The 19,253-nt window shown below is 41.1% G+C and overlaps 1 protein-coding gene across 3 annotated transcripts in view; it reads right to left on the bottom strand.

Moving 5' to 3' along the window:
- Positions 1–18,956, bottom strand: part of lrp8 (low density lipoprotein receptor-related protein 8, apolipoprotein e receptor) — a 146,302-nt gene extending 127,346 nt beyond the window's left edge. For all 3 annotated transcript variants that reach the window (XM_029500898.1, XM_029500899.1, XM_029500900.1), the window contains exons 1-2: positions 18,786–18,956; positions 17,694–17,819 (exon numbers count right to left, since the gene is read on the bottom strand). In XM_029500898.1, the coding sequence (XP_029356758.1) occupies positions 17,694–17,819; positions 18,786–18,852 (193 nt within the window). In that variant the 5' untranslated portion in view covers positions 18,853–18,956. The remainder of the gene's footprint in view (positions 1–17,693; positions 17,820–18,785) is intronic.
- Between the last annotated feature and the right edge of the window lie 297 nt (positions 18,957–19,253).

Genomic DNA, 19,253 nt, shown 5'->3' with positions numbered 1-19,253 from the left:
CATGAACTTCCTTTTGTTTGTGTTTTTTTTTTTTTTTTTTTTGTTTTTTAGTATCAGCTCTGATTCAACAGACTGTCCCTGGCCTTCTTCCTTCATCCATTCTCCTTCTGCTTTTCTCTTTTTCTTTCATCTTTTTTTTTTTTTTATCCTTCTTCTGATGTTATGCCACTGTGTCAATGAGAAATAGGAGGAGGAAAAAGGAGGAATGAATCTGGGTCACAGGAGGCCATGCATCTCAAGTCTCCACTCCGCCACAATAAAAAGGAAATTGATCTGTGGCTTTCTGGTTCTCCCAGTCCCTATAGCCCCAAGCCCCAAGCTCTTTTTTTTTCCAAAGCAGCAGGTGCACCCTAACTGGGAGAACCCGAATGCAGCATCATAGAAACACACTCTGCACTACTTTACTGTGTCATTCTGTTTCTCCTAACCAAGCAGCACTTTGAAAACTACATCTAAAACTTACAGACATCTAAACATCCGTTTCTGGGTCGCTGGGGTAGTTGGAGCAGCCCTCCAGTTTACACTGGGCGAGGGCGGGGCCACCAACTAACCTAGAGCAGCATGCATGTTTTTGGACAGTGGGAGAAAACCGGAGAACCCACACAAGCATAGGAGAGAACATGCAAACTACGCACAGACTGGGAACTGGGAACCGAACCCACAACCTTCCTGTTGTGGGACAACAGCGCTAACCACAATGCTGCGCTGCCCTCATCTCACATCATCAGTTGTAAAATTCAAGTAAGAAGGTGACGACCTCAAGCTGCTTGTTAAATCTGACCAACTGTCCATAGCACTGAGATCTTGGAGATCCCATAGTCCATAAAAGTGTTTTGGGTTTTTGTTTTTTTTTTTTTTAGATCAAAATGATCTAGGTTGTATATCAATTCTGTGAATGTATCAAAGCAGTCACTGCACAGAGAAACTGTGTCTTAAAACATGTAATTGGGACCACTATAATTTGTGATGTCACAGCACAGCAACCACTGCTCTCAGGCATGCCCCAAGCACAGCCTATGCAAACCCACTATCCACCCTTGAAGGCTTTAGTTGAAAGTTGCTGTATTTTTATACGATCACTCAGAAAACTGTCAGCCAACCAGAAGAGAGGCTCAAAGCAGGGTGTTACTTGAGTTACTTGACCTGGTGTTACTTGAGATTTTTTTTCGTGTGTTCGAAAGCATAGCCATACCATCAACATTTAACACGTTAAATGAGACTTTTAAATATATAAACCATTTTAAAACCGAAATTCTCAGAGACATTTTCAGAAAACATTTCTCGGGGAAAAAAAACAAAAACAAAACATGGCTATGACCAGAATACTGAAACAGGGATGAAACAATAAGAATCAGAATTCAAGAAACTCAAGCAAGAGGTAAACAAACTATTTAACAAATCCAGAGTGGCCATTCTGTCGGCATGAGAGGGGAATGAGGGAGAAAAAGGCAGAGATGAGAGGGATAGAGCTTCAGCAGCTGTGCAGCAGAAAAGAAAATCTAATCATCTTCTCATTACTATGCTTCCTTGGTTAGTTGGGCTGATTTGCAGAAAACGGATTATGCTCTTCGATCATTTCCCACAAGTCCTGGTCAACTTTCAATGAAGCATACGCCCTCTGAAACATTCAACGCTGTTAGAATTACGCTTGGCAGGTAAGCAGTGTGCTTATTAGAAGCTCAGAGATGAGACTTAATTCAGCTTTATCATGGCAAAAAAAACAAAAACATAAAACAAAAAAAAAAAACAAAAAAAAAAAGATTTTTCTCATGAGCAACAGAATAAAAGTATAACTTGCACAGGAAGTTGATTACTGATTGAACTGTAGTCTGGGGAAAAATGAGGACAGCTTGTAGCTTATCAAGATAAATATTGTATCATGTTGTTTTGGAAAATGGATGTGTCCGTGTGAGATTACATCCACATGGTTTCTTTATATTAGATATTTGCTTTCTCCCCTTGCAAACAAATAAACTGTCTCACTCGGTAACACACAAAGAAACACAAAAAATAAATTCTCTTATTGTCCAAAGCCAAAAGCTTCCTGGATCAGGGTGGAAATGAACGAGGAGTTGTGCGTGTGTGTGCCCATGTGTGTGTGTATGCTTACCCTACGTGTCTCTCCTTCCCTCATCAATGGCCGCTTTAGTCCATTAGTGTAGAAGTCTAGGGTCTACAGGGTGAACGGGGAATGGTCAGGCTTTTCCATTCCTGACCGTGGGGTCACTGGCTTTCCAGTCCCTAACAGCTAATGACCATCTCTGAGAGCGCACACTGCAAGGTGTTCATACTAACACACACAAGTCAGGAAACTCGTCATCGTTGGGACACACATATACACACATTAACCAACTCACCAATCTATAGTCTCTTTATCATGGTGACAGCAACAGTTGGCCACACACACACACACACACACACACGATTCCCAGAAAAGGCTCACAAGGAGTGCAAGAAATGCAAATACATAAACTTTGCCCTTGGTTTCACACATTACAGTTTCAAATATTTCCCAACTGAAACTTATTTTGTGCCATTTGCAAGTTCAGCAGTACAGGGTTGACTCATTGGTATAAGTCAATAAATATCACGGCGTACTCTGGTATACAGCATTTTCTAAAGACACGTTATAAGATATTTGAATGCAGCATTTACAACCTGGTTCAACTTGCTAGACTGAATGGCTTCAAATGATTTCAATGACTCTGCTCGTACACAAAATGGCAGCTGGAGCTCAGGAACATCAGAACACAAAAAGTACAAACAGTTTGAAAGTACAAACACTTTCCAGTTCACCCATAAATCATTCAAATTTAAAGAAAATATTATTCTGCTTACTACACAGAGAAATTGTGCTGTAGTATCTGCTCCCCTAGTTCTGGTGAAGGAGGAGGTGGCAAGTCCTTTTCAAGGAATCAAGAAATCTTTTACATTTGCTTTGTCTCAAACAGATAAACATCAAGAGCACAAGCGCGACACTCTCTAAATGCCATTAATAAAATGCCTCACAGTGTTTCTGCTGCACTCCCCAAAGAATCTCTCTTCTGGTAAATGTATGCCACAAAAATAAATCTTAATAGGTTTGGGCATAGTTTATATATCTGCTATAACAAATACTTTCTTCTGTTGGCAAATAGAGAGCTAGAGAGAGAAAAACAGACAGATATATTCAAGGAAGTCGCCCTAACACGCCTCAGGTTTATATCATTATTGAGTGCAGCTAACAGCGCGGTGCATTAGTTTAATCAATCAATTCATCCATTTCAATTGCACAACAAATGTTAGATTGCTTTATATACCTTGAGCTTATGATAAGCAATTTAGACACACATATACAGACACACAAACCAACAGACAGGGCTATACATTGATACAACGAATGTAAACATCTGTGTCCTGAGAGCTCTCTCCTTATACCACAAAAGCACCGCAATCATGGTGGCACCACACATGAGAAGCTTTATCTCCTCTGCACACTTCTTGATGTTGATTAAAAAGCATACACCAGGGAGAAAGGGATGAGACGGAGAGGGATTTAAAATGAAGGGTTAGGAAAGAGACAGAGGGAGAGAGAACAAACTTAAGAAAAAACTAGCCCAGGAAAAAGTGCAGCCAGAAATACAGCCTTCCTCCCACATACGTATACACACATCTAAAGCAAAGATTTATTTCTGCCTGCCTTGGCAAAGACTTTTGAATTGTGAGTAAACTGAAATGCATTTGTGGATCTGTATAAGCTAATATGATGGAATGACACATAACTACAATGAAAGAAAATAGAGCAGGTCAGGGAAAACAGAAGTTTACATGCAGGGCAGGAATATGGCATTAAAATGCAAAACAACACTCAGTCACTGCAAACTGTAATTTATGTATGATGCAACCACACAATGGAAAAGGAAGAAACAAACGAAAATCAAACCATAACAGGCTGACACATATAGAGCATGGTAAAAAGAAGCGTGGTTTCTGCCGGCAAATGTACAAGAACACAATTAAGTGACCTACATATACTGTAAAATATATATAATCACATGTCTACTGCTAGAAAGAAAAAAATGACACACACACACACGCCCTCACCGACACGGACACACTACAATATGCGTTTCTAAACTGCAATGCTATCATCCTTTTATGGATTTAGGGGCCAATTAAATGAAACATAAGAGCATGCACATGATTAAAAATTTATCTGCCCAAGGTCCTTGCAGCGCCACTGCCCCCCCTCCACTACAGTGATCTTGTGACAGTGCAGGAGGGCCCCAACTGCATGCTGGTGTAATTTAATAAGCGAAGAATGTACTATTCATTGAAATCAATTAGCCAGAGGTTGCTAACTTTGAACACATCTCCCTATGGACCCTCTGGAGACTTAGTGCTAATATGATGAATTAAGGTCAACAGTAAACACTTGTACGTACACACACACACTGTTTTGAATTATTTACATTTAGTATACAGAGTATTTCAAACTCACCAGAAAAAAAAAACAACACACATTTGAAACAGACAGATGACAAACAGAAGCAGCTGATTATGCAGCAGCATGTCAGGATTTCGCCAACTGACCTGAGATCAACTTTTTGTGCAACTGCTGTCAGCTTCATCCAATTAATCATAGAATGCTGCCAGTTGCAAACTTAGCTCTGCCAAATGATGTTTAAAAAAAAAAAAAAAAAAAATACTTGTGTAAAACCGATATCAGGATGTAGAAGTCTTTATGTTTAATGCAAAATCCTGGTCTATGTAGCTACACGCAGAACACTACAGCAGAACATTGGAGAACACGGACCGCTGAACTAGCATTGATTGCCGTAGCTTTCCAGAACTGAAGGAACTTTAAGCTTTTAGAACATATGTATTAGTAACAACCACACCAATGCATTCTGAGGTCCAGGTCTATCATCCCTAAGGCTGATATCCCGATGAACGTCTATCCTTCTCATACTATTTTTTTTCCCCCCTCTCTCCATCAATTCCCAAAAGCACTCGAGAAAAGAAATTATCTCATCTAACCACTTGCTTTCCCGTTTCACCTTTTGTTGCAACCACTGTTATATTTACTTTATCTTTCCTCAACCTTACTTCTCAAGGTTGGAGCATTGAAAAAAAAATGTTCTTGCCTCTGGATTCTTTAAAAGGTGAAGGAGTTTTTTTAAATTAGAAATGGATCAATGTGTCTCAGGTGTGCTCACATGAAAACATTGTGAAGCTCTTTGAAGTCAGGAAAACACATTACATTGCAAATAATCCTGTAGAGGGTATCATTTTCTGGCATGTAACAAATTGGATCAGAGGTAGTTGAGACGCTGTCTTTGAGCAAGAAGTGAAGTGAATGGAATTAATCAGAGAGCATGTGAAGCATCTTAATTACAGAAGTCATCCTGAGACCCTCCCTAGCAGAAGTAAAAGCACATGGCAGTAACAGACAATTATTCAGCACTTACAGTGGGATCTGAACTGAGATCTTTCAAAACAACAGGTAAGAAACTAATTCACATCAAATTAGGGGTGTAATGATTTGCCTATTAAATCCATGCATTTATTTATATTCTATGACCCAACTATATTGTTAGAGCCTCAGGAAGTTGTCCCGCATGGGGGATGCATATCAACACATCGATTTACAAGGTCAAGAATCTTATGTAGTGATATTGAAAATGTGTGGGTTGTAATTGAGCACAAAAACAGTTTTCATATTAGATAGGAATCTTGGAATCATATTTGACATTTTGTCCCTAATATAGTAACAAGTCTCAAAGACATCCTTCTTTCACCTACTCAATATTGCAAAGATCACAAACGTCCTGTCTCAAGAGGATGTAGTAAAACTTGTGCATGCATTTATTACTTCTAGACTAGACTATTGTAATTCATTACAATCAGGATGTCCTTCCAGTTGATTCAGAACGCTGCTGTGTGAATATGAATATGTGAATAGAAAAAGCAGCAGGAGAAATGTGATCTCAAAAATTCTGAATAGAATTAAGATCCCTCTTCTAACATACAGAGCTCTTAATGACCAAGCTCCATCATATCTCAGAGAGCTCATAGTTCCTTATTGTCCCAGGAGGTCACTTCGCTCTCTGGATGTAGGTTTACTTTTAGTTCCTAGAGTCTCCAAGAGTAAATGAGGAGGCGGATCTTTCAGCTATCAGGATCCTCTTCTATGGCGCCAACTCCCAGTATCAGCCAGGGGGGCGGACTCTGCAGCAGTTTTCAGGATCGGGCTTAAAACATTCCTTAATGACAAAGCCTGCAGACAAAATTTTAATTACTCTTTATTTGCGTTGTGATGCTATAGGGTTAGGGTGCTGGGGGTCGCATTGAGAACCTCCCTCTCTCTTCTCTCTGTCACATATGTGGAAAAGAGTCAGTAAGACGTGTTTACGAAAACAACAAACTCTCTCTTTTGATTGCACCTCACCTTCACACACAGCCTGTAAGATCAATACTTTTACTCAAAGAAAAAGGACAATGTGTTTTCCCACACAATAGCTTTTCACTTTTGCTGTTTGGTGAGTAGGAGCTGGTCTGATCAAAAGGATTTGTGTTTAGTCTGAATGAAGTCCTTTAAAAACCAATAACTTCAGAAGAACTTTAGCCGAAAAGTGGCAGAGTTTAATAAAGCTGTCTGATCATTTATGGAAGCATCGTCGGACACACAAAAAAACTGGATCAAAGCAGCTGCATCTGAGCCAAAGCGGTGGAATAAATCCAATAAAGACAGGAGAAACATCACAGCAACAACAGCATGGGTCAATTACACTTGACTACAGCTTTCTGTCACAACTAGGTCACTGGGTGTTCTCAGTGGAAAAAAAACAAAACACAAGTGCAAGTCCCGGAAAGTCTGGTTTGCACATGTGTCACAATTAAAAAAAAATATATATATATATATATTTTTTTTTTTTTTTTTTTTTTTTTCCCCCCCAGGACTAGCAATTGGAGTGTTTCCATTCCAAGCACAAACACAAACTTTTTTTTTTTTTTTTTTTTTTTTTTTTTTTTTAAGATTACAAGTTTTCCAGTTTTACCAAAATTACCATCCCAACTGAAACCTGTAGGGCAGGCTTCAGAAAGTAACACTGACCTCCTTTTTAATCCATTAAACGGCACACACAACATAATCTAATTTAAACAAAACTCTGACTGAAATAATGTTGAAATGTATGTTGTTCGCTCTTCACATGTTGGTGAGCACTTTCATTTCTTTATGATCAGCTCTAAGTGAGTGATTTTGAAGGTGCAGTCACTGCCTGAACCTCCTGTTGCCACTTCTGTCCTCCTGTGGGTGAACAGTTACTGCCTTCGACTACAGCTGGTGACTGAGGTTGTTGTGCTGCTCAGGTGGACAATTAGTACATGAGCTGCTACACTATACTCGCAATGCAGAACAAAACTGTTATCGGCAGCTACAGTTAGTGAGCTGGCTTTTTAACACTTGACATAATATGCAGCAAATGAATGTATGAAAGTAGATATTATATCAATATCACTAAAGCAGCTTTTGTTGAAATGTTGAAACTACATTAAAGGCCAAAGAAAGATGCCGGATGAATCATCAGTGCAAACTGTTGAAAATTATTATTTTAAAATTTCAAGTTTTGTTGTCAAAAGGGCAAGAAAACACAGGTCAAGTATCAACTGATATTTCTTGCAAACGCGAAGCCAAGCCAAACAGCCAATATAGAATGAACAAACCAAAAAATAAATAAATAAATAAATCAGGAAACTCTGAGAGCCAAACAAAAAGAGAATGACTATTGTCGGCTATTGTGTACACTTACATGCATGGGTCTGTGTGGGTCAGAGATGGAAAGAGAGAGGGAATCATCTCTTCCTTTTCAGTTGCCAGATTGTATTCAAACTACCTGTTAGTCAAGCTTTCCTGCCATCCCTTTTTTCTGTTACTAGTTCATATTCGTTATGTATGACCTTTAGGCTGCTCCTGATTTTTGTGCTGTATGCTACACCAAATGACATCCTGTTTGTGACCACAGGCTTGCTGGTCACAACTGATTCCTGTCTGGTCCTGGTATATTTTTGCATGAGATCGTGTTTGCATCCATAGTCATTTGCATATGCTGATGTGTGCTAATCTAGAATTGCCTAATCCTCATAAAGATACCATTAAAAAAAAATGCTGAAACTGATCATCTTACAATTTAATTTAATCATAATAATGCTCCTACTGTAAACCCGCCCAATGCAAAGAAACATCAACACCAGGATCAGAGATACTAAAAGGCTTAAGGACACTCATGGAAATTGTATGCAAAAATGTGTATATGGAAATGCACACTGTAATTTAGGAAAAAAAAAAACATGGGGAGCTATTAAAATAAGAAAAAGGTGTGTATTAAAATTTGAACAAAGCATTAAACCCAACAAGATAATGCAGATGTTGCATGCAAGGTCACACCAATATTCATTATGCTTGCACACACAAAACCAATATGGTGAGTGTGTGTGTGTGTGTGTGTGTGTGTGTGTGTGTGAGAGAGAGAAAAAGGGGGCCTCTCAGGCCCCATTCAGAAGGTGTCACCCTGTTTCCAAACATTCAAGCACTGCTTCCAGTGACACATAATAAGGTGTGGGGGTGGAGAGCGAAGGGCAGAGCGAAAGAGTTGGGTATAGTCACTGTGAGCACATGCTGGGGGAAAGGAAAGACCAAAGACAGAGACCTTGAAGAGCATCAGGATGGACAGAGCATTACAGGAGATCTGTCTTTCACTTCGTAGCAGTCAACAAATCCTAGCGAAAGTCCTCATGCTGCTCCAGCATCCACAGCACACATCAGATAGTTCACCTTTAATAATCCACACATCATGAGACCATGATGGAGGACTCCTGTCAGGAGCTTTGGGGAATAATCTGTGAAAGAGATTTTTTTTTTTTTTTTCCTTTTGTCCTCAGCAGCTGAAAGCATGGTAACGTCTAAGTTTCACCATCCCTGAGTGTCACTGAGCTTTGATAATATAGCATGCTGCAGGTAAGTGTAGCATTAGCACTGCATATATCACTGAAATATAGCCTGTGTGTGTGTGAGAGAGAGAGAGAGAGAGAGAGAGAGAGAGAGAGAGAGAGAGAGAGAGAGAGAGAGAGAGAGAGAGAGAGAGAGAGAGAGAGAGAGAGAGAGAGAGAGAGAGAGAGAGAGAGAGAGAGAGAGAGAGAGAGAGAGTTTTGTGTCCCACACTTTTTCCTTTTTTGATAAACCACCACCCAGTCCTATCATCTTGCAACGACTGACAAGCACAATCCCCTCAAGGTGAATGATTCGCTCTCAGGCTTAGGAGCTGAAGAGACGCTTGTGTGTAAAGGCGATACATTGCATGTGCATAATCTATGTAAACAGCTTTGTTCAAAAGCCAAATGGAAAGATGAGAACAAACAGAGAGAACAAGAGGAGGAGAAAGAAGAGGAAGCATGGTTTAAAAAAAAAAAAAAAACAAAACATTAAAAGAACACATTTTCCTATTGTGGTAATCTTTTAAGTTGCTTTGGTTGTTGCTGTCATTATTTACTTTGAGTATGACTAGCTCTGGAGATTGTCTTAATTGCATCATGGTTGAAACTTCCAGGAATCCACCAAATGTCCTGGTTTAATAGTTTTTTGTTGTATTGTTTTTTTTTTTAAAGATGACGCACAGCGAATATGGTGTTTCAGGGGAAATAAACCAATTTACGAATGAGATTCATACATATACATTGTTAAGTCTTAATATTTTCGGATCTCTATCATACTCTCTCTATGCTGTCCTCTGAGGAAAAAAAAAAAAAAAAAGGATAAGGCATGAATTTACATATATTTTCCCAAAACCTTTTCCGTTTCTTTTTAGACACATTAATAAGGCTCTTTCCATCTGTTTTCTCTCAGCAAGTGATGATCCACAAAATCCACTATCCCCACAACCCCGACTGATGAGTCAATAAATCAGAATGAGAAAACTAATAGCTTGCTCTTCAGTCATGGAATGAAGGAAGGCAGCAGACTGTACTAAAAGAAACAGTAGAATTTAGAGCAACAGAGCAAAGGCAAAAATGGAAGAAAAGAGGGGAAGCAGAGGAGAAAACAACAGAGAATAAAAGAATGTGAGGAAATATCATCAGGAAAGAGGGTCAGACTCCACTCTTTCTACTTTATAACTTATGTGAAAACTTTTGACACTCAAGCACTCAAGGGCCCTATCTCAGTGTCAGCCCAGCAGACTGGTATTAGCAACCATGTTTTATTCATCAGCATTCTTATTTGTGATTTTGCATACGCAGCTCCCTGACTGCATATACCAGGCAACAGAGCGCAAGGTGAAAAACAGGATTACAGCAAATGTAAATAATAAAATGGAGGCACATGAAGACATTCAGTTAATCTGAGCCAGGGATTAATGCCATGATACCCTGTCAGACAGGGGCGGGTTGGGGAGAGGGGATAACAGCACAACACAACAACAGAGAGACACACTAGAGAACGAGACACAGCTAAACATACATACATGCACACACATACACGGACATGGTGGGGAAACAGGATTGTAGTGTTATCCAAGTTTGACTTTGAACAATAAGTGACTTTGCAGTAGAGCAGAGAAGAGGAGAGCAGACAAACAGGACCGGGAAACGTGTTGCAAACAGCTAATTCTGACAGAATGAATGGAACAAACAACAAAGATCATTCCAAGTACTACTTTCCGATAAACAGCTTTTCTTTCTCCAATGAATAGTCTTTACCAATACTTCTAACAAGCTGACTCCAGCTAACCCTCTTTTCTCTCTCTGATTGTAGTATGTTTCACCTTGAATAATTATAATCCTCTTTGCTTTTCTGCAACATTCATCAGACCGCTGGCATTTATGTTACATTCAGGGTCAGTGGCACATTTCCGCAGGTAAAAGCAGATGTCAGGAATATGAACGTTTTTCTTCTCCTTTTTAAAAACCACATTGACTATCTGTGACACCAGAACTCTGCTGCAGGCCACTACCATCTGTCAGCTGCACTCTCTCTCATGTGACTGTGCATGTATGTGTGGACATGTGTCTGTGTGTGAGAGAGAAAGAGAAAATGAATGAGAGTAGATGTGATGAGCAATTTCTGCAGCAGTTTAGGTTTTTTATCATCATCTCACAAGTTTCGAGACATAGCTACTGGCAATTGAAAGTCTTACCACTTTAGAGATTTTGTGTGCTTTTCTAGGCAGTTTGAGGATAAATCCAAAAACCGTTTTACCAAAACAAAATTCTAATACTAGTGTAACAGAGTCTCAAAAACCTGCTCCACTGTGTTTATCAGCTTGTAACCCACTTTGCCTGGCTCCTATCTAGTATTAGGCAGGTATCATAAAGACAGTCATCTCGAACAATGGCTTGTTGTGTCTGGAAATGATGCTGATGGGAGAACCAAACCCAAATAATGAGGTGGTGTGGGCCTTTTTTTCCCATAACAGTGGGCTTATAGACAGATAAAAGTGGCAGCGATTCTCTCTGTATTCTTCACTAAGTTAGACTTCAGCAATATCCAATTCCAATTGTTACGGAATCGTGGTGTGGTGTGGTCACTCCCCCAGAGAGCTGCAGCGTCATAACAAACTTGGTATCTTTCCACTTTATCAACTAATGATTTAAACATTGGGAAATGGCCCCTTGATGAAACAACCCCAAAAAGTGAAGAAATTAAGTTCAAAAGTTGAGAACTCAGGCTTTGGCAGTTTTATTACATATCTATGACTTGAATTTTCCCACCGATAAATAACCTGGCTAGGATAGAGTGAATGTTAAGTGACAGGAGTGTGAAGTGAAGAAGTGAATAATTTTGGAAGTATCAGTGAGGAGAGGTTATATGAATTTGTGTGTGTGTGTGTGTGTGTGTGTGTGTGTGTGTGTGTGTGTGTGTGTGTGTGTGTGTGTGTGTGTGTGTGTGTGCGTGCGTGTGTGTGTGCGCGCGCGCCACCAGTTAAAAATAAAAAGACAAACTGAATCCTTCTTCCTATTCCATCTTTCGCTGCCACACGGTGCATCACCTGCTGAGACACTCACTAATTGGATGAGAAGCATGTAGATGGACGGCATGGTTTTCACACTCACAGTTCCTGCCTCCACCTTGTAGGTATGCATACCCCTGCTCATCACATCATTACAATGGCATTATTAAAAACACAGAGAGAGGAAGAGCAAGAGAGAGAAGGGAAGCAGGGTTAGAGTTCTACAGAGAGCCATAGAGATATGCAGACAGTGGCCAAAAAAGAGCGACAGACCAAAAAGAATAGAGTGGGAAAGGGTGGGAGAGGAAGTAAAAAAGTAAGACCAAATCCCTCAGGCCAGCTCTGACCCCAGCTAAAATGACCCTGAGTCAATTTTATATTGCTGCACCCACCACCTATGCCCTATCATGTAGAGAATAATACAGTGTCTGGGCACATTCTGGGGTATCAAAAGGATGCAAGGATGATTGATTATTGTCAATATTCAAAACTTTGAGGATAATATGTTTGTGCTTTAAACAGATTGCAGCCTTACCTTTTCATGTGTCAGGGCAACAGAGGCTGATATTTTATTAATACAAAATTGTTTAAATTTATCTGCATGAAGATTTGAAAAGCATGAGCTCTTCAGGACTATTCATGATGAGGGAGGGCCGAATTTCAGTTCCCATGTTCCATTTCTTAGGGGGCAAAGAAAAGAGTCCACCATTGAAAACATTTTTATATATTTCACGTAAAGTTTTTCTTTTTACTCCTACGCAGAACTGGCAGAACTTTACAGCCTCAGCATTTAGCTTCAGGCCTGCTACAAGGTTTAATCTCTTAACTTTGGTGATGTTATATCCCTCCCTCCCTGTTATATGCCATACAGCATTCTGCAGTGCAAGTTAAAATCCTAGCACAGGGCACAAAGGAAAATTATCACATGTAAGGGACACATGTACAAAGTTTGTTCCAATATTCTCAGTACATCAAATAGTTCCTTTATCCACCCATCAGAAATCATCCTATGGAAATGCACACAAAATTGTTGGTGAGTTCTTTACACAAAAAAATAACATCCTTAATATAGTGAATTTGCCATCTAGCCAATTTCAAACCACCACTTTTTTCAGTGAGATGAGTGTCTTGTCTGTTGCCATCTGTTTTGGAAATGTTTTCTCTCTACATAAGAAGCCAACAGGATGAAAGATGTGCATGTGTATCAACACACATATGGATAAGAGCCCTACAGGGCCCCAGTAGTCACAAAGCACAGCAGTGGTTCTCCTTCTCTGGAGACCAGGGCACCACAGCTGCTCATCCAACTCACACATACATAAACGAACACACACATGCATACATTCACATGTATCATGTCCTACACAGGAAACCAGGGTTTCCTGCAATGCCACTATAATCCTTTGTGAGTGTGGTCATTTTAAACAAAAAGTGTGGTTATGCTTACATGTTTAGAGGATGGAAAACAGAAAAAAATATAATGCACTGTTGAATATTAACATGCTGAATTCCCCTCTCTGTTCAAATGTGTGTGTGTGTGTGTAAATTGTGCATTCAGAATTTGTGTGTCTTTGTTGTTTTAAACGCTGCAAGTGCTACCACATTATCCTGCTCCTATATACTCTGTGTGTACTTGTGATGTGTGTGTCTGTGTAATTGATTAAGCCACTGGTCCCCTTGACCTCATGCTCCCATTAAAGCTCTGACCCCAGCTGTGCTACACAGAGCTGTGTGTGTGTGGGTGGGTGGATGGACGTGACTGTCAGCAGGTGACCAAAATGTGTTTCTGTGAGCCTATCAACACAATGTCTTTTATGCCTGAAGCGCCTCTCTGCAGTCTCTTATTACAGTATTGTGTGTGTGTGTGTGTGTGTGAGATGGAAAGAGAGACACACATACACGCACAGCAGCGGCGTGAAATGTGTTGTGATGTCTCCTCTATGGGAAGCCGGTCTCAGACCGCATTGGAGACGCTCCCCTTCCCAGACCTGCTCAGACTCATTGTCCTGCTGTGACACAAACGCACACACAACCCCAGGCATGCAGGCACACATAGACACACGCACAAAAACTTTCTTCCCACCCCATATATTCTCTTTCGATCCCCTTGTGGGCTGTGAAACACTAGGTTTTCAGAGTTCATTTAGGGTGTAGGTTTGAAATCTGTTCTGTCCTTTAACTTGTTTTTAGCACTGTATGACGTGACTAGAGCAACTAATACAAAAACACACACACATGGTGTCAAAACTAGTCCAAGGTGCCGTTATTGTGTTTTTCCAACCAAACAACCACCAACAATGCAAAAACTAAAATATATTCAATGAACAATAACATAAAAGAAAGAGAAGCAAAAAAAAGCTCATCACCTGTTCCCAGTAAATGTTTGGCTTTTTTGTAGGATGAACAACCGTTGGTTATGGCAGATAATTTTCCATTGATCATCTTATTAATTAATTGAGTGATTATGCACTATTCCGCATCAGAGTTGATAATGTGTTCTGTGTAAATTCTCAGAGACTGTGTTTTTACAGTCCAATCTGATCAAGGCCATTTGGGGGAGAAGAGGGAGAATACTGAGCGCTAACATGAGATTCAGAAATGAGATGATTTTACAGTGGCACTTTGGATTAGGCATGTTTAAATCCACTTGAATCCGCTGTAAAATGTGATAAGGCCTTTTTTCTGTATATTCCAGAGTCAAAATATAGGTCATACAAAGCCATACAGAGGTGGAGAGTTGCCATTCGTACACATACACATGTGCATGAGCATTGCAATAACTACAAAGACACCACACCAATGCACAAAAACCCCAGCACCACCATCACCACTTTACCGTCTCCCAGGGCAACAAGCGCAGAACCTACCAGGAGCCACACAGAAAATGAAGGAGAGGAGGAGGAAAAAGAGAGAATAAAAGGAAGTAGAATCTAGACACAAAAGACAACCCAATCTAGAAAGATTTATTCTAATACAGCTGCAAGAGGGAGAAAGGAAGAGAGGTAATCCCTACTGAGAAACCTGAACGTGCTGCGTGCGCATCTCTGTCTGTGTATACAAAGAGATGTGCGATGCGACTGCTGACTGATGGAACAAGCACAGATGCTAGTGTGCATACTTGCAAACAGTTAAACCTGGCTGGAAGCATACCGTATGACAGAACCATTTCAGGTGTATTTACTGTGTGCACTGCTGCCAACACAGACAGCCCAGTTAAAGTGACAAGCACCACCTCACAGCTCCTCCAAGTTATTAAGGAACTGTTTCAATTTTGTCCAGACATTTCAGTGGGAAATTCTCGAAAAGAAAGAAATGCTACGATCAGTTACCTCTAACCAGAATTCGCAGACAAGCAAATAATTCTCAACAACAATCACAACTAACAATAAAAGAGAAGATATCAAATGTATTGATATATTATCATTATATCATATGATCACAAAATAAATTTGACAATTTATCATGATACACAATTTAGATCCAATTCTAATTTAAGGACCTTTTACAGTTTTCCCATTTTTCAGTTTTTCGTTCTGCAGTTCTATTTTAAAAGTCAGAAGTGTCAAGTGAACAATAACAGCAATATGAGCATTAGAATCATCACCAAAAAAGGTGTCAATTCTCTGATATACAACCTACTTTATATGACATTTTGCTTTGCACGGCAATAAGGGAAGCAGATCTTGCTGCTAGGCCAACCTTTCCCCTGTAATCATTCAAGCGCTCCTCTTCCCCCTATTTGCGCCCATCCTGCCACACGATTGTAGCTGTCCCGCCCCTGCACCGCCTTCTACTGCTCCTGTCCTGATCATCTCTGCTCGACACCATCCTGTTCCCCTCAATCAAATCTGCCCCATCTTTTCTCCTCCTCCTCTCTTTCTCCACTGTGCTTTGCTGATGATATTGGGTTTTGGGGAGGGGGCACGGTGGTAGTGCTGGCATCTGTTTGATGGGCTGGCACAGTGCCAGCCATTGAGCATCACTCCGGCAACCAGAGTCACGCTGTTGGATTTATCTCCAACCAACCTGTCAGCTGATGCTCTCTGTGGGTGTAAGATGTGTGGGCATAGCCTCTTTGACATTCGCATTGCCAAGGTGCTCACAGGAGATTTAAAAATGGTGGGGCTGCTGCAGTGCCAAGCAAGTGAGGTGGTTTTTAGAAGGTAGCACCCAACTTCCAACACAGGCAAGTACAGTGAAGGGAGAAAAGGAGCAATGTTCGAAACAGAGTATAACGCTCAGCATGAGGTGAAAGTACATAAAGATATAGAGACTGAGTCAGGAAGAGATTGGAAGACTGACAGAAGACCCCAAGAGGAAAGCATAGCCACATCAAAAGCATACAGGATATAGAACGAAAAGAGTGAAGGATGAAGAAAGGGCATTCTGCCACAGACCGAGGGGCTTTCTACGAGCACTGCATATACAGAACACCAAAGTAAAACACACCTGTTAGACTGATTGGGAGCTCATTAAATTCTAATTCCACTTCCATCAAGCACTGCCCACTAAATGTCCAATAATCCCAGTCACTCTCTCCAGTCAATGAGATGGCCCGTAAATGTCACGACATTCATGCAGGGGACTCCCAAGATATCTGGATCCACCAACACAGCGGGTGTGTGAGTATCAGTGGTTTGGTTCACTAGTCGACCAGATAAGGGATGAATTAATTTGGCCACTAAGATAACCGTTCAATTAGTACCATGACAAATTTATATGCAATAATTATGCAGTTGGTTGGCTGCAATTTCCAGACCGCTACACATAGTCAGAGGCAATTCAGTTAAAATGACTCACTACTGGTCATTTTCGCACATTCCTTAGGTACATGATAGAATATTTATACATGCAGTCTTGAACTTGCGGGTCCGTAGTTTAAACACCAGTTACATGCCACGCGCTCTCAAGCACAGAAGCAAACCCCTGAGAACAAAAGAGAAGCCACTTTGGGATCAGCCATATCTAAGAGCAGCAGCATTTGCATTGCAAGTGTGCTGCGTGACACAGCAGTAAGAAGTCATGACAAAATAGCACCATTATTGTACCAATTTCAAATGTGATACTATCTATGAAGTCAAAATATATTGAACGTGCTATGAGATATATAGTTTGATTAACTGTCTCACTGATAGCGCTGTACTGACATGATGACAGTCCACAACAACAACAACAACAACAATAATAATAATAATAATACTAGGAACTTTTCCTGGACCGGCCCACCCTTCCTTTTTTTTCCCCAAAAGGTTTAGTTTGCTTTTTGTGAAAGTAAGTAAGAAATCCGTAAAATTCTTGGATCCATGTGACGAGACCAGTGGTCCAGGATCAGCAGCTCCTGTACTGTTGTCTAAACTACCAACTGAAAAGAGGGGGGCAGACAGAAGGGCAACAAGTAAAATGATAAGGACCTTACTCTCAGATATTATGACTTGATTCACACAAAAGTTACGGCACGGGCATTCTCAGTCATCTACAGTATACACTATGATTTGGTTATTTGTTGGTTCATATCAGATAACAGAATGCATTGTCTCAGCGGATAAAGGTTTGGCACCAATTGTGCGTTGGGATAGAGGCTTCAGCTTGTGACTTACATATATATGTATGTGGTGCCAGAAAAATTTAAGGTGCAACGGAACGCAAGCATAAGTTCTAACATGGGTATAAATATTCATCTGCCAATGTCACAGAGCCAGGGCTACTTACGACAGTTCTCCTCATCGCTGCTGTCTGAGCAGTCATCATCGTCATCGCATCTCCACAGAGTGGGAATGCACCGTCCGTTCTTGCACTGAAACTGCCCAGTTTCACACTCTGGCTCTGTATGAGTTCCTGATATGTGACAAAAATAAACAAACTATCAGTGGAATGGAGGTGGCTTTTTCTTTTTTAATAGTGCATATATCAAAAGGAAGGAACACGTACACAATGGGGAAATGAAAGTCATTCAGAGGAGAGGGGATGTACAAGTATTTAAACACAACAGAGGGCTGCAGCAAAGTGTTTACACTCATGGGCTTCTTCAAATATGTGGTTCAAGTGATGAATTAAATCAGTCTCAACGTTTCAGAAACTGCCGAAGCGCTTCCCAAACAACCTGGGACACAGTTTTCTGCAAACAAACATTATACGGTGTTTTTTCTTTCTGTGTATTGTCGGTTGTGATGTGCTACAGCTCCTCCAAATCATCAAATAGACAGGCTTCCTCCTGTAGCGACGCGACCGTGATCACTGCTTAACTTGCGGTGTTTTGTGATATGTGAACATTTATTACGAGGCGCACTTTTGCCACATGCTTGTGAGGAGGCTGCTTGCCTGTTGTTATCAATAGGCTACCTTTACCGCCGACGGTGTTCGCCTGTCACCACTTTTTCTCTCGTAAAACGTCTCGAAGCGCTTTTACGCCGCGGCAGCGTGTAACAAAACGCAGGCGACTGACAAATGTGCAGTTTTTGTTTTTTTGTTTTTTAACCTGTCGACACAAACTCTTAACGTCGGCGACCGGCGCTCACACACGTGTTTGGCTCGCTTGATCTTTTTTTTTTTTTTTTTTCCTTCCGCGTGTTGTCATCTTTTGTCACAGGTGACAGCATGCGGAGCCCGAAACAACGTGGGCGATCCGGGCTGAGACATCCGTACGCGTGTAAACGACAGGAGTCTCCCGAGGGACACGTTAGCTGTATCTCTGGACTCTGGATGAGATGACTCAGGAGGGGGGACGCTTCGATCCTCCTCCTCCTCAAAGCGCCGCCGTCCGCGATGCGATGCAAAACCCCCCCTGCGAGGTAAGTGCCTTACCTTTAGCGCAATGGAGCTCCATGAGTAGCAAATGTAATAGCAGGAGCTTTCCGATTTCTGTCCACATCTTTAGATCCCGTGGCGTGTGTATGCGTGTGCTGGGGACACACGGTTGTTTTCATGCAAGTGAAAAAAACCCAGTGAAGGATCCCCAGCCGCACTCTCCTCGCTCCGTGCTCCTCTCTCTGCCTCGGCTTTCTGTGTGTGAGTGTGTTTCTATCTGCCACCCCCACTTTTCTCTTTCTCTTTCTCTCTCTCTCACTCGCACACACACTGTCTCCGTCGCTCCACCTCGGCTGCTATTTGAATCGGTGACGCTTATGGGCGGGTTAGCGAGGGATTGCGACTGCGGCTAATGTGGTCGGCACACCAACTACATCTGAACGGTTGGAAGCCGCCAAACTCATGTCGGCAGAAACAGCTGAGTCACGTTGCGTGGGCTACTTCCTCAACTTATCCTCACAAGTA

This window comes from Echeneis naucrates, chromosome 4 (genome assembly GCF_900963305.1).
Source record: "Echeneis naucrates chromosome 4, fEcheNa1.1, whole genome shotgun sequence".
Lineage (NCBI taxonomy): Eukaryota > Metazoa > Chordata > Actinopteri > Carangiformes > Echeneidae > Echeneis > Echeneis naucrates.
The sequence above is the reverse complement of the archived record's forward strand: the minus strand, read 5'-3'. Positions and strand labels throughout refer to the sequence as shown.